General features: G+C 35.7%; 1 protein-coding gene across 4 annotated transcripts in view; it reads left to right on the top strand.

Annotated features, from left to right (window-relative positions):
- The window catches only part of ZNF385D (zinc finger protein 385D), a 242,742-nt gene that overhangs the window by 150,557 nt on the left and 75,806 nt on the right, over positions 1–16,379 (top strand). The window contains exon 2 of one of the 4 annotated variants that reach the window (XM_035316283.1): positions 9,253–9,323. The exons of the other annotated variants lie outside the window; for them this stretch is intronic. Within the exon in view, the coding sequence (XP_035172174.1) occupies positions 9,306–9,323 (18 nt within the window). The 5' untranslated portion in view covers positions 9,253–9,305. The remainder of the gene's footprint in view (positions 1–9,252; positions 9,324–16,379) is intronic. 4 annotated transcript variants of the gene reach the window in all.

The following is a 16,379-nucleotide window of genomic DNA, read 5'->3' as shown; positions in this document are numbered from 1 at the left end:
GGGTTGTTAGTCACTGGAATAGGCTGCCCAGGGAAGTGGTTGAGTCACCATCCCTGGAGGTCTTTAAAAGACGTTTAGATGTAGAACTTAGGGATATGGTTTAGTGGAAGACTTGTTAGCATTAGGTAGGAGGTTGGACTCGGTGATCTTGGAGGTCTCTTCCAACCTAGACTATTCTGTGATTCTGTGTGATTCTGTAATTTTTTGATCATCTGTCTTGATTATTTGATCTTGTTTTGCCTTCATTTCTAATTTCACCATTTGATCTAAGGTGTAACAGTGTCTGCTAACCAGATTGATTCTTGCAAAAGGTCTATCTCATACTTTTCTGTCTTGTGTTAAACAGATACTTGAGTTCAGCTTGCCTTTAGAGAAAGGTTGGGCAATGTTTTGATGTACTCACAGGACGTGAATTCCATTCTGATACGCTGTAAAAGTATTTCCAAATATGCTAGCCATAAATAATTGCTTGTCTTAAACAGCAACAGTAGTAATGTTCTCCTGAAAATCATGAGCTGAATACTCATCCTGGAGTCCTTATTTGTTGTGTTTTTTTTGCCTTGTTTTTCTCCAACCCTCTAAAGCAAAGTTACTTATGAACTGATAAGCAGTTCAGCTATATGAAGTTGTCAGGATTCAAAAGGTGCTGTTTCAGTATAAAACAAACAAAAAATCTTAATGCTTTGGAGAATGAAGATGCAATATAGATCCGTAGTATTTTAGTATGGTTCTCACTTTCATGGAGAAGCAGAACCAGAGTACTTGTATCCTGTTTAGGTTATGCCTGGTTGCTTGGTATCTAAAACGAATGATTAAAGTATCAGTTTGTAAGTATCTGGAGTATAATAAGGTGATAAGAAACTGGCAACATTAATCTGTTAAGAACAAATCCTGTCAAAACAGTCTTCTCAAAATTTTCATTAGTGATGTGTCTGAAAGAATACAGAGTACACATACTAGGTTTCTGAATGACACCAAGATGGAGGTACTTGATAGAAGGTGGCAAGTTCAGGATTGTAGCCCAGAATGATAATCCTAATTTGGATAAAATAATTTAGAATTACAATGAATGCAGTAAATACAAGCACAAAGTATTTTATTTAGGCTCAAAAAAAATAAATGAGCAAGCAGTAAAATGAGAAATGTCTGGCTTAATGAGTAAAAAAGACTTACTGAGTGTATGTTGTCACGGGCTAACTGGGAAAAAAAATGCATATATAAGTAGACAGGTATTCCACCGTATTTAAAATTGGCAATGCCTCAGATGAAGAATCATTTACAGTGGTGGTCATCACACTTCAACAAAAGCATAATTAATTGCAAAATTTAGAATACATCAACAAGTATGACAAGATGTGAAAAAATATCTCTTGGCTGGGGAAAGTAGAAAGGATTGTATAAAGTGAAGAAGACAATGAAAATATAGCAGGTTTGGAATATATGAAAGCAGATTATTAAAAGCACAGAGACCAACCGACCTTTGTGTTCCTTGGGTTTAGTAGAATTTGCTTCTTTGATTGTTTGTTTGTTTTAATCAGAATATTTAGTGAAATAATTCCAGTTACAATGTTTGTGAAATTCCGGAATGAAGAACATAGGGTTGGATATGGACTCCCCGTCAGTTAACAATCTTAAAAAAGTTTGACACCCAGTTCTGAGGATGGCCAGGAGTGCTCAATGCTATCCCAGAGTTGAGAAAGGGATTAGATGGCCTTGCACTTGACTAACTGCAAAACTGTTTCTGTGGTTTGAAGGAGTTAATGGAGATTTCAGTTCTTGTCTGTGCCAAGCAATGGTCACACCTGTTCTGGGCCTCTCCAAGGACAGAGAAACTTTCAAAGTTTGTTCATTGAGAACCAGGAAAGGCTGATACAACTAACTAAAAGTTATTTAGCATTTCACCTTCCTGGTTTCAAAACTGTTATTTTTCAACTTTCAGAAATACTCTTAAAGGGTATTTAAAACCACGTGTAATGTTTGCCTCAATCACTGTTGTGTGTGTGACTGTAACCACATGTTCTCATTCTTTGAAGGTTTTAATTGTACCTCTGATTTTGAATTATATTAAGATTTAGATTGTAAATTAACCTGTAGATTTAGAACCCTGCTTTGGTATAAAATCAACAATTTGGTATAAAAACAATTTCTACTTGAATTGTAAGACAGCTTTCTTAAAGTTGCTTCTTGCCTTTATCATATATTACAAGCTTTCAAGTGTATTTATGTATTTTCTTGGGGCAATTTTATTTCTGGTTGTTCCAATCCAATATACCCCCCTTCTGTGAAGTCATCATCCCAGTTCTTTATGATTTTCTTGCACAAACACTTAGAGATACTCAGCATCTGCTTCAAGTTAGTGTTTCTCTATGAGGGTATAGCATTAATTGCAGCACTTGTACCTCTCTGAGAACAAATATTCCAGAATTAACTCCTTATATGGATAACTCCATAACTTTTATTTATATATGTGTATGAGTACATTAAAAACAAAACAAACAAAAAAAAAACTACACACTCACTCATCCCCTTATGCATGTGCGTGTGTGTATATATATATGTCTGTGTGCATGCACATGTGTGTGTGCTATTTCTTTCTAATAATGTACAATCTTTTCTGTACTATGAAGTTCAGTGTTAGGAGGAACAAATACTGATTTCAGTTGTGGAATTGCACATGCCATTCATTTGAGATCAGACTGTGAGTCAGAGTGGAAATAGACTCATAGGTCGACACTTTTCCAGAGATGCTGGTTTTTAGTATTCACTGGAAAAAGTAATTCAGAGATTTCTGAATATCTGGAGTTTATGTCAATACACCATGAAAATCCAAAAATTGCTAAAAATATTCAAGATATTTTTGGCATTCAAAAATCTAATCAAATAAAATAGAATATTTTGCTTTTACACTGAATACATTACAAATTTCTGAATAACACAATGTTATTTTGCTCATTGTATAGTCAGAGGATTCTGTTTTTATAGGCCTATGCTGCACATTTTAGAAGCATTACCTTCTCTTTCCTAGACCACAGTTTTAAAGCTCAGAAAGCAATATGAATTGCAGTCAGGTCCTATGCAAGACTAGTCTTTCCCATGCTAGAGAATTAGAACTTTTTGTCTGTATGGAGTATTTTGAAATAAAATTCTAAAATGCTTAATAAAAATATAAATAAATTTCTTTCACTGTTTTTACCTTTTATACAGTACTATTATGCACCTGTATAATGTAGAAGCAGAAATTATACATATATAACACAGAACCTTCCTGTTTAGCTTCTGAGTACATTTGGAAGTGTTGAACTGAGTCCTGTGACTGATATTCTAAGGATATGTATAATTACCTTGATTGACAATCATGCATATAAACTAAACAGTTTGGGTGATGCTCAGTAACCAGCTCTTCACTAATCCTGGAACCGATCTCCTCTTCTGTAATGAAAGTAATCTGTTCCGTGTAAGAAACCTCTGTACAGCTGCAAAACATGGATCAACCTGGTGGTATCAGGCTCAAAGAAGCATTGCCTGGGGCAAGAAGATATTAGAGAAATAAATTTTTAAGTTACTGATCTTTAAAAAAATCTTTCTCTGAATGTAAGCTGATTACCCAGTCTGTTGTTGATAAGGACAGATGGAGTCACTTTGTGTCCACTGCATTCATACTGCAAGATATGATTTCCATCCAAAATTCACTCTTAAGCCACATTTAGCAGGAGTTGTTGAAAAGGGAATCTCTAAATTAAGGAGAAAGAAATGTCTAATGCTTACAGCTCCCTTCACAAGCACAGGCTGTGGAGAATGTTCAATATCTATGCCAGCTGAACGTCAGTCATTGTAGAAACATGATCCTGGAGAGATTAAAACTGTCAGTTGATCAGCAACTGTTGCTGTGTTAGGACTTAAAGATGCTACAAAACAATTGCTTTATCCTATTTTTTATTCATTTTTGTCAACTCTCTGCTCATCCTACCCAGTTATTTCATTTTCAAAGCGCTCACTTTTTTTTTGATAAAAGAAATCAGTTGTGCAGAAGGTTTGACATCTCCTGAAAATTACTTGAGTTTGCTAGAAATGATCTATGAATAGGTAATGGCTCTCTTTCATAGTCCTGTTAATAATTTGCAGAAGATTAATGACCAGTGTTCTGACTGTGGAACATGGAGATAAATTGGTTTAAAAGGTTTCTGCTTCTGGCACCAAAGTGAATGGTTGCAATATTTGCCTGCTGGAGCCAACTTTTAACTTATGCTTGGGTTTAGATGATCTTAGAACTACAAAGAGCAGCAGAAAGAAGAGAGAAAGGCAGAGGTGAGAGTAGTTAACAAGAGGGAAAGTCTAAAATGCTTGTTACTGCCAGAATCTTTTCTTTCTCTCAGAAATTATTAAATTGAGATATAAGAATGTATCAGGAAACATGAAACTGAGGGAAGAAAAAAAAAAAAAGAAAAAAAGAAAAAAAAAAAAAGCTGGTCTAAATGATATGATAGGTCCTAGATTTCCCAAAATCTGACTTTAATGTTAAGAATGCTATGTAGAATCTCTGTCAGACTTGCAGACAAATTTCATATATATCTCCAGTGGTTTGTTATAATGAATTGGGTCCTGTATCTACATTCTTTGGGCTATACTAATGTCAGAAAGATTTTGTACCTGGTGAAGGGTGGGGGGAGCATTATGGGAATGAGATGCAAATACTAACATTGGGAAGGTAGTGGGCAGCTGTTGTTTCTTAGGTGTCTTTGGCAGGAACTGTGGAAAAAAAAAGATAATGCTTAGTATTATTGAAACACATATTGAAAAATACCATTACTTACCTGATGGTAATAGGAGGGAATTAGTACAGACAGACAAACACATAAATGGGACAAGTGTTCTTCATGTTTGTTCTGATTCTCTCACATGATCCATTCATAGAAAAGGCTGCCGCTCCAACTGGAAGGAGAGAAACCTCTGCTTATTCCCATACACTTATTTATATTTGAGGTATTTTTTCCTGTCACCTTCCTCAGCCCAAATGTGAAGTAAATCAGTCAAAAATAATATGCAACTGAAATTTATGAACAACTGTGATGGGAACTCTTGCAGAAACCACTTTCGTTAAGCGAGTCATCACCACAAAGGAAACATAAATTGCAAACTCTTCTGTGTCATCTTCACCCACCTTTGTTTGGCCTTTTCTAACTTTTTGCTTATAGATTTATGAAAATAATAATAAATATATATATCCAGCTGAGCATCTGAGATTCTGGATTATTAATAATAGGTGCAGATACATTTAAAAGTAAAAATGGAAAATATTGGCTGCTCTGTCACCTATCAGTGATTCCTTTTGGCTAGACTCTACTTACTTTATTAGGTACTGGTAAGGACACGAGAAAAAAAGAACATGCAAGGCTGTATGCGAAAGTCTGGTCTACTAAAAAGCACAAGGAGAAAATTTGCAGTTTTGTGCGATGAGGATAGATTTTTATCAAAATGAGTTAACTGATTTAATTACCAATTCTTTCTGAAAATGAATTAAATATATATTGTTTTTTTTTGTTTGTTTTGTTTTGTTTTTTTGTTTGTTTGTTTTCCCTTGGCTTTTGCTGGTTATACTCTCTTCTAACAGAGGTAAAACCTTTTCAAATAATCTTACACTGACTCTGGAGACTTTTTTTTCTTTATGGTCAGTAGAATTGCACTCCCTGGGATACCTGTGATAGAGTCTTCTTTCTGTATTTATGCAGGCAGCTCTTGTGGCAAAAATAATTCATTTTGTGAGAATTACTATTAAATGTAACTGTCCCTGATGTAAACAAATTTCACTTCAGAACTTCCACGCCTGACTTTTTTCAGCTCCTTGTTTCTTTTACCACTCCTTGTATGTCTTTTACAGTCTCTGAGGATATTGTTATTCCATGTACTCAGTCACATCACAACTAACAGCTGGGAGTCTGATCCTCTGAAGGAGTGGAAGTGCAACCCAGTATCGGCTTTAAAAAGCTTTATATTGGAATATATATATATGTATATAAAAAAGCACATATTTGAACTATACCTTTGAGGGTGTATTTCCCTCACTCATGCATTTTTTTGATCTCAATTGAAAATGAAGTCTTTAAAGGTTTAAAATGGCCAAAGGGGACTAGCTTCTTTTCAGGAAAGAATCCAATATGGCACTTACACTGAACTTCCCCATGGCCTTTAAAAGCCTGATTATGAATTCAAAACACGTATTCAAACTGAGACAATGCTTTACTGGTAGAGCATACAGTTGCTTCAGTATATGTAGTTGTCTGATCAGTTGATTTAAAAGTATTTTAAAAATAAAAGGATTTACGCTGTTTGGGGTTTATATAGGTCTCACTGCATCATGGTAGAACAACTATAGGTACAGATGCATAGCAAATTTACTAAATTCATGTATTCGCTCATTTTGTATGGGCTTAAGTGTTTCTTTTTCTTCTTTATAAAGGATATTTTAGAAGGTAGTCCCTAAACAGGTTTTATCCTTTCCCCAGCATAGACTATTTTCTCTGCATCAGTGGACTTGTCATGATAATCAACTTTTTTGTCCCAACCATCAATCACTCCTGATTACAGCTGGGAAGAAGTTCTGTTCTGCTGATCAGCCCATCAGTGCACATAATGTTACACCTGGAGACAAGTGAAAATCATCCCTCGATGGGAGAATCACTTGCCTTCAAGCCTTTTGTCTGAAGTATTTTAATTTACATTTAGAATCTTGTTGCAATTGTCAGTGCTTGCTTTGATTTTACTATTTCTTGACAAAAATAGTAAGTATAGTTGATCTTTCTCTACATGATTTTAAGAAGAATGCTTTTCTGTTTCAAATAACATCTTAAGTTGTAACTTTTCACTTCATTGGACAAATATTACTATAATTATCATTACATAAATTAAAATCTAAACAATTATGGGGTACTGCACTAGGAGGAACATAGCATATGTTAGCCCAGAATTTTTCAAAAGCTATTTTGTTGGCTTTTAATCTAATACTTAGCTAAGGTAATATTTATCATTAGAATTCAATTTATTTGAATTGTTTGTGTAACAGCTTTCATAGCAATGGAATCATTAAAAATTAAAGACATCTTTCCTTTCTTTAAAGGAAATATGGCTTGTATTGTTCTGATTGTTACTGAATAGAGCACTTCTGTCAATAAGTGCATTCTATGTATCTAAAGCCAAACATATTTTCTTCCTTATAATAAAAGTGTAACTGAGCTGTCACAAGTATGATGGAAGTTCATCTTGAGTAAATACTTTATGTTTTGTTAATAATTTAAATGTAACTTTTAGTTAGCTATCAGAATAACCAGATATAGTTTAATTGCACCATTCATTTTCCTCCCACAGTCCCTTTTTCATTTTTAGCATCTTTTTAATATATAAGAAACATGCAAACCTGATACTTCAGGGGCTACAGGATGAAGTGTAAATGAAAAAGAAAGTAGAGCATGAGAATATAAGAGTAATACAGATTTGATTAGCAATCATGTTTTTACATAAAAGGTTTAATTAGCAGTTGCTCATTTTCCTCTTCCTTCTGGCCATTTTCTGGACAGTGATATATTGCTTTTTTGCAGTGAACCATGCCAACAAATAGAAGGTGTTATGTTTTCATTAGATGAAGACACTTCAGCACCATTATCTCTCATATCAGTCTACACGGTGATACAAAACATGTCCAAATGTCATAATTTAATAGGCCAAGGATATGTACAGTAATTTAAAAAAAGAAAAAGAAAAAAAAAAAAAAAGGAAAAAAAAAAGAAACAACTATGGCATACTTGTTCAGATGCTTTATTTTTTTTGTTGTTGTTGATCTTAAACTGATGATAAAAACACTAAACTGCAAATCAAATAATCTCTCAAACAGGCTCATTCCTTATGCTCTGTCTGTTTGAATACCCTATTTGCCAAATACAGAATTTCATCACTAGTAGAGAAGTTATTCTTCCAAAGTGACATCCTGTTTATTTTTATGTTTTAGTAATTAATATGAATATATTGCAGCATTTTTATTTTATAAGGTACATTAATCTGCATTACCTTTCCAAAGACTCTCAACGCTTATTACTGTTATGACATAACAGAAAATTTTCTTTTGTTATTAAAATAGAGACATTTGGTGGTTCTTCATTAATACAATTCAAGTCAAAGAGCCTGCCACAAGGTACTTGTCACTGCTTGTCAATTTCTTCTCTAACATGATTTTCATACCATAATTTTACTCAATTATAAATAGCTAAAATAAAACCAGTTTCTAAGATAAAAGTGTTCTGAGAAGCAGCAATAAGTGAGCAACAATGTCTGGAGATGCTGGAAAACCTGGACTATATGGAAATAATTAGCACTTTGGGCATTAGAGGAATGAAGATTTTTACAGTATTATATTGCATATAATCCCAGTGCCTAGGATTTTATTTTATTTTTTATTTTTTTTCCTGAAATTACTTTACATGACTAATTTGTATCTCTCTAGTGCTTGAAAAGTCTGTATGAATGAAACTTTCTTCACAGAAAATCTGAGGAAGTGTACATTACAAGATGCGTGAATTTTCAACAAATATTTTAAAAATGGCACAATGCCATTTTGGCTATTTTTCTGGAGCCTATCTTAATTAGTGAAACAGGCCTAACTACCAAGGCAAGCCTTGCTGGTCATGACATGCAGTGAAAAGCCTTCAATCTTTGTAGGCTTGTCCCAGTGCTGTTGGAGTTAGTGCTGCCAAAACAACTAGTAAAAAGTAAGGAGAGAACAGACATTTTGGAGAAGGAGCAGATGAAGGCGCGTTCAGCACCAGGGATATCAAAGAATGGAGACTTGAGTGAGAAAGAGAAGCTCCTTGGCTAAAATAGGTTCGTCTGTAGTAATGGTCAGCACTTATTTGTTTCTATCTTATAGGGATGATTGTGTTTGCACAAGTACAGATTCATTCAGTCCAAGCCACAAGGTCTGTCATCTTTCCAAGATGGATCTAACTTTTTATTATGCACGTTGTGCACTAATATGAGTAATTATAAAGGAAGAAGATTTTTGTGGAGTGGAAGATGTGCATTTCATTCTTGACAGATCTCTGCTACAACATGGTGTGGTCTGAATTATTCCACAGTAGTGATCTTAAAATTTGTAGAATTATTATTTAATTAGTAATCTACTTAAAATCCAGAGAATGCTCTGTCTCTTTTATACATGAAGCCTACAGCTATGTATCTGTGCAGCAAACTCCTTTCTCTGCTTTACAGGTGTGTAAGATGAGATCTTTTACCTAGAGACCTTATTTTCTAATAAGTCAGAAATGAAACAAGAATATAAGGTAGGTAGAGCAGGCAGGGTAAATGAATAAAGTGAAAAATACTTTCTGAAAACCATTGTTTAGAGTTTTGTTGAAAACAAAGGGTTTGTCAACTTACTAGACAACGTTTGAGAACATTTATAATCAGGCCTGGAAAAAATGTCTAAGGGTAAATAAGAATAAGTGCATTTTCAAGACTGGTAGTTTATGTAATAGTTAATTGGGGTGGGTGAGTTTCTCTAAAGGATGTGAGAGGGAGAAAGAGCTGTGCAAGAGAAGAGACAACACTGAAAAATGTGTGATGATGCAGAATAAGAGTTCACTATGGAAAGAAAGGAAACTGTCAGAGTTCATAATTAAAATCTGGGCTATATTTGTACTTACAGTCACAGAAAATAGGTGATTTGAGGAATGTGAAATTTTAGGTGGCAGAGTCAACAGCGGGAGAAAATTTATAACCATTCAAGCTCAACAATCATAAAAACTTTGATTGAATTGAAGGAGAGGACAAAGTCCCAAAGAGTGTGTCAAAGCCCAGAGAAGTGCAAAGGCTTGAAGGCAGACTGATGAAATACATTAGTCTGAAATATATTAGTCTGGCCAGCGCAAGGCTTGTTTTGTAACTGAAAGGAGGTTTGTTATCCTCCAGCTGGTGTTACTTAGGGTTCAAATCTTCTCTAAAGTCAGCCCTAATTAATATTTATTTTCTCCCCATACTACTTAATCCCATATAAAAACAATGATGGCTATAGTCTATCAATTAGCTCTTTTCTGGTATTTGTGGTAAGGAGTAATAACAGAAGCAATTATACAACAGTTTAAATGGGTAACTGCTTTAAAACAACACAGATTACATTTGGTTTTTGTTTGTTTGTTTTCTCTCAGAAAATCTACATATATGAAAAATATGCTGGTTTCAATATTCCTTGAATAGGCAAATGAAGGTCAAATATATTTATTTACTTTTCTGCTCAATGTGCTGTTCTCCTTTCCTCCCTCCCACCACATGTCCATATGAAACCATGTTGGTAATTCACTGTGGCTGCTCCTGACATGAAAAGGGTAACAGAGTACTAAGAGTGACTCATGGTGAGCAGTATAGCCACTTAGAGTAAATGGATTATGATTTTTTTCATGTTCCAAGTGTTTGTTACAAGAATCTGTGTTTTGCAGGCATGACTCCTTTTTTCTTCAAAAAGAAGTCCCACTGGTTATTATCATGCATTTTAAATTGAGCGCTTATATTCACTGCAAAGAGATGGGTTTGGACTATAGCTAACAAGTCAGCATTTTGTTTAGTTGAGGTGCCAATGGAGGCTTACCTCATTTCAGAATGAGTTTACAGAAACAAGAATTGCATGTTGAACAAGGGAGAGGCCTTTAACATTTTACTGCAAGCTGTTCTGGTGCGTGCAAATGACATTTTTAAAATTATGAGTGATGGGATGGTCCTTGAGGCCTTTTGGCTGGGGAGCAGCAAAGTATATGCTCATAATTCTCTTTTATCAGCTTAAATAAGGTAAATCAACAGGATAGTGATCTTATCAATAACATCACATCTTGAGTAATTTTCTGAAATTCCTGTTCTGGAAATAACCACATTTTCAGGCCTACTTACTCAATTAAAGCTGTCAATTTGGTGGCTGGTGTAGGCTTATTATGTGACAAGGTCATTCTTCATTTTTGTTGGTTTAATGAACAGAGGTGGACTCCACCCATTTTAGAGATGTGACTGGTTTAAATGGGGAGAAGGAGAGAGGACTGTGTCTTCTGACACTGGAATACTGAATCACAGAATAGTCTAGGTTGGAAGAGACCTCCAAGATCACCGAGTCCAACCTCCTACCTAACGCTAACAAATCTTCCACTAAACCATATCCCTAAGCTCTACATCTAAACGTCTTTTAAAGACCTCCAGGGATGGTGACTCAACCCCTTCCCTGGGCAGCCTATTCCAGTGACTAACAACCCGTTCAGTAAAGAAGTTTTTCCTAATATCCGGCCTAAACCTCCCCTGGCACAACTTTAGCCCATTCCCCCTCGTCCTGTCACCAGGCACGTGGGAGAATAGACCAACCCCCACCTCGCTACAGCCTCCTTTCAGGTACCTGTAGAGTGCAATAAGGTCACCCCTGAGCCTCCTCTTCTCCAGGCTAAACAGTCCCAGCTCCCTCAGCCGCTCCTCGTAAGACTTGTTCTCCAGACCCCTCACCAGCTTCGTAGCCCTCCTCTGGACTCGCTCAAGCACCTCCATGTCCTTCTTTTAGCGAGGGGCCCAAAACTGAACACAGTACTCGAGGTGCGGCCTCACCAGAGCCGAGTACAGGGGGACAATCACTTCCCTGGACCTGCTGGCCACACTGTTTCTTATACAAGCCAGGATGCTGCTGGCCTTCTTGGCTGCCTGAGCACACTGCTGGCTCATATTCAGCTGACTGTCAACCACTACTCCCAGGTCCTTCTCTGCCAGGCAGCTTTCTAACCACACATCTCCCAGCCTGTAGCGCTGTTTGGGGTTGTTGTGCCCCAGGTGCAGGACCCGGCCCTTGGCCTTGTTGAACTTCATACCGTTGGCCTCGGCCCATCAGTCCAGCCTGTCCAGATCCTCCTGCAGAGCCTTCCTACCTTCGAGCAGATCGACACACGCACCTAACTTGGTGTTGTCTGCAAACTTGCTGAGGGTGCACTCGATCCCCTCGTCCGGAAACACTCATGTTGAGTAGTGCTCCAGGACAGAAGCACAGTGAAACAAATATATATCTAACTTTTTGAAGATGGAGGCTGTCTATGTAATTAGTCTAGTGTCCAAATTCCTGACTAGTTTATCTTGTGGGCTCCAGCCCTTAAGATTTTATTAAGAGTTTGTGTACAGCTGAAACAAAGATTCCCATAGGTAATAAATTCTGTTGCTGGCTTCTGCATTAATAAACTGTAAAATCAAAAGACAACTGGGGTCAATGCAGTGGTCTATCTGATAGAGTGGTTCTCAAATAAAACACCGAGAGGGGTTGGACCTAGATTTCTGAACCTGCAGAAGTCCTAGACTTATATTGACTGACTGAAAAATGCTTACACTCAACTGAATAAACGGTTTGGCTGTAGATTTAATGTGTTGTTAGCATACAACTGCTCATCATGCTACCATATTTGGACTAGAAAATTCTTTGTTTTAGCTGGAAACTTCTCCACCTGGCCAGTAGTCTGCCTAAAGAGACTTTAGAAAGAAGTTAGATTTACCATGTATCAATATGAAGGTGCTAATATATCCTAAAACTGTGAGCTGGAAATAAATATCTGTTTTGTATGTGGAATGCAATACAGTTTATTTTTTAGGAGACTGAAGAGCAAAACCATTGAGGCTGAAATTACATCTGCAAAGTGAAGTTGAAGAAGCACTGAATTAAAGATTAAAACCTTAGCCCTCTATAAAGAAAATGTCTTGGAAAGAATCCGAACTTAAATTGTGTCTGGACTTAGTGCTTAGCCTTGGTGCTAAATCCAGTTGTCCTGGACTTGGCCTGTACGTCCTCTTCCTCTATAAATGGCTCTGCAACAGTCTTGAAAGGTCTCAGATGTAACACACTGTACATAACATTTGTGCATTTGCCCTGTCTGCCTTTGGGATCTTGTTTGGAGAGTGTGACTTCTCAAAGGGTCCCCATTAATAAGGCCTTGGATGATACCTGAGATTGTATCCTTACCTCTTCTTTGGGGGTACAGCCACAGTGCTTTATGGTTCAAAATTCTTATTATTCAGTAAATCTGTGTATCTTTAAGTGGTGATCATTTCTCAAGTTTATGCTTTGACCGTCAGAATGGGTGGCACACAAGAGCACTTCAGTCAGAGCTGGGAGTGGGGGCTTCATGAGTCCTGGAGGAAAACGGCTCATACAGGCCCAGGTGCAATATAACCATATATACCAGACCACTAGAATTATCTGGAACTCTGAAAGCCAGGAAAATGCCCTGGGAAAGTTAATGTGTTTTTCTCTTGTCTCAGGAAGGCTTATGTGACCAACTGGTAAAATATATTGTGATCCAATAAATCATAGCAAATAGTTACTTTTGCAATCACAGCATTTGCTATCTTCTGTTGCTCTTCCATATACATTCTTTGGACTTGCAACCTTAATGTTCTTTTAAGGTACTGTCTTTGGTTGTTTTATTTATTTATTTATTGTGTGTACGTGTGCTCTGTCTAAAGTACTTTCATGTCGGAATAGCTGTCAGTCTTCAAATGATTTATAGTTGCACTGTGTTTGGGAGATAATTTTTTGTTTTGTTTTGATTATGGGAAAAACTTGAATATATTTTGGCTCCAGGATCAAAAGTAGGAAATTACTCTAAAACAGAAAAATAGTCACACAGATTCAGTCCAGACTGAGTTCTAAGGGTTATCTGCCTTCTCCTGGTGTTTTATTCCCTAGCTACTGTTATGTAGTGTTTCTGATATATTCTGTGGCTTTGTATCTGTGTGTAAACTGCTGCACAGATTATTTGCAACCCAGTAAAAAAAAAAAAAAAAAAAAGGACAATGGATTATATTTATCTGACCAAGAAAAAAAAAAAAAAAAAAAAAAAAAGTTAGCTTTATAGCTGGATGTCTGCAGGATATATTTTTATATATCTCAAGTGTGCTTAGCACTGGAAACCTTCTAATATAATGTTTCTGGTGAGATGGCAGGTGTCTTGTGGTGTGTGTACAGCCATTTTTGTATACATGTACCTTTCATAAATGTGTTTGATTTAATATAAAAGAAACAGAAACTGTACAGATCTCTCAAATGATGTGGTTGTGTTCAGCAGTGTAAGTAGGAACTGGCAGAGAAACAAAAAAAGTTATCTCAATTTGAGTTAAATTGCTCTGGATGTTCTCAATTTTCATTTTGTCACTCTATTGTAGACTGCATGTATGTGTGACAAACAAGTAAGAGCAGGGTATCAGTACATAACATCAACCAAGAAAATGGCAGCCAAGAGCTGCCCAGACAAATGCTATAGTGTAGGTGGTAAAGTTACATATGTAAAGTTGAATATAAGTTTTTGTGGTGAAAACATGGCTTTTTTTGCTCAACTGATGCATTTCTGTGATGCTATACATTTTGTTTTCTTTGCTTAGTCAAACTCTGTCCATCCATGTTAAAATTATTTTCACTAAAATATAATGGTCCAGGTGGAGCATCACACTTTCTTTTAGTCACCAGTCCAGGGTGAAATAAATGTCAACTGTTGACTTAAGTGGAGCCAGGATTTCACTCACAAAATCTAAACTAAGCATGCTTACTATCTTTTTATTTTTCTCTCAGCAAGGAGGTCCTTCCAGTTTCCAAAGGGCAATAAATAGCATGGTTCATTGTTTATAGATTTTGGTGTTTAATGAGTTCATAGGAGTGAATGTTGAAACAGTTGTAAAGATCCTGTAAAGGTTTGTCAAAATACTCTTTCTTTATGAGAAAAGGAATGAAGTATATTACCTACACTGAAAAAATAACTTCCAAATCAATATTCAAGAAGTTGATCAATAATATTCATATGGAGAAGGTAACAGAATATGTTCTGCATTTGAATGAATGTACTAAATAAAGTTTTTCTTTTACAACAGGACTTCTAGAGTTATTTGCTAACTTTCTATCATGGTTGATTTCAACATAGATTTCAATGGAGCTTGGACTATTGAAGCAAATAGCTCATTCTTGACGATCTTTTGTTGTTTTTAACACATTGAATTAGCTCATTACTGCTGAATATGTAGTGGAAAATAGCATCTGTTTACACTGCAATAATATAAAAATTACTTACCAGTAACGGAATAAGGAGCAATCTGCAAAAGCTAATCATATTTGTGCACTTGTCTGCAAAAAGTAAATTGTTAATACATACCCAAGGGAAAAAAACACTTACTGGTTTATGCAATTTAACAGTAGTGTTAAGCATAGTGTATTAAAGAATTTTTTTTTAGGATTCAGATTTGAAAGTCATAAGGATATGAATGTAAAAGCATAACTGTCTCTTTCCTGCTGCTTCATCTGTACTCAGTGATGGCTGAACTATAGAAAGCATCCTGAAATTTGGTTTACCTAAATCACTGTCACTGTCTGTCCATATACTCCAAAATGTGCAAATCCAGCTTAGAAAACTACAAGATTAGTGAGAGTTCTGTATCCATGTGCTTTATCATTTCAGAAACGTGCCAACATTTGGTGGCCATGCATGGAAAACTGTTAAATGTTACTGACTTAATTATACTAATTTAAATATATCACTAATTCTTAAATTAGTATTTATTATTATTATTATTATTTATTTTCATTTGGGTTTCAGTTACTGTAGATTAATAAGAACTAGTACTGAAGTATAAAAAAAGACAGCATAAAGACAATAATGTGCAGTGAATAAGTATTAATATGTTAGTAAATATTGTGAATATGTATGAAGCAGTTTGTCTGCTCCTAAAACTTTGGAATGCCAGCATTATGTTTCAATACTATTTGGAAATTTCACTCTTTTGATAATATCTGCCCGTCCAAATATAAAGCATGAAATAATATCTTAGGTTTTAAAATCAGAAAGGGCTCTTATACCTGTCTTGTTTGACCTTTTTTATATTGCACATCATACAATTTTGTATAGCTAGTCCAGGTTTGAGCCTGATAACCTGTGCTTGACTAAAGGAGATGAGAAATATCAAAGTCAAAGTGATTGAACATGAAATATAGAGCATCTCTTAGGTACTGGTCCTATGACATTTCAACATATAAAAAGTCCTGTTGATTTCAGAGGGGATACCCTTATCCAGTAATGTCTGTATAACTGCAAATATACCTTAAGTAAGTATTTATTCTTAGCCAATAGAAAAATAAAATAAAATAAAAAATCTTCAGATTTCAACATAACACGAAGTAGAGGAACCAAAATATAACTGCAATGTAAATAGTAAGTAATGTCAGAACATTCTCATAGGTTTGGTGTACTGCTTTGAATCCCTGGCTTCTGGCTTCTTATGCAGAACATAATTTCTATTGATAAGAATTGCTTGTATAAGACCTAATTTACTATTTTTTCTCTCTCCCTTTCTCC

Source organism: Oxyura jamaicensis, chromosome 2 (assembly GCF_011077185.1).
Source record: "Oxyura jamaicensis isolate SHBP4307 breed ruddy duck chromosome 2, BPBGC_Ojam_1.0, whole genome shotgun sequence".
Lineage (NCBI taxonomy): Eukaryota > Metazoa > Chordata > Aves > Anseriformes > Anatidae > Oxyura > Oxyura jamaicensis.
This window is presented reverse-complemented; position numbering and strand designations above follow the sequence as displayed.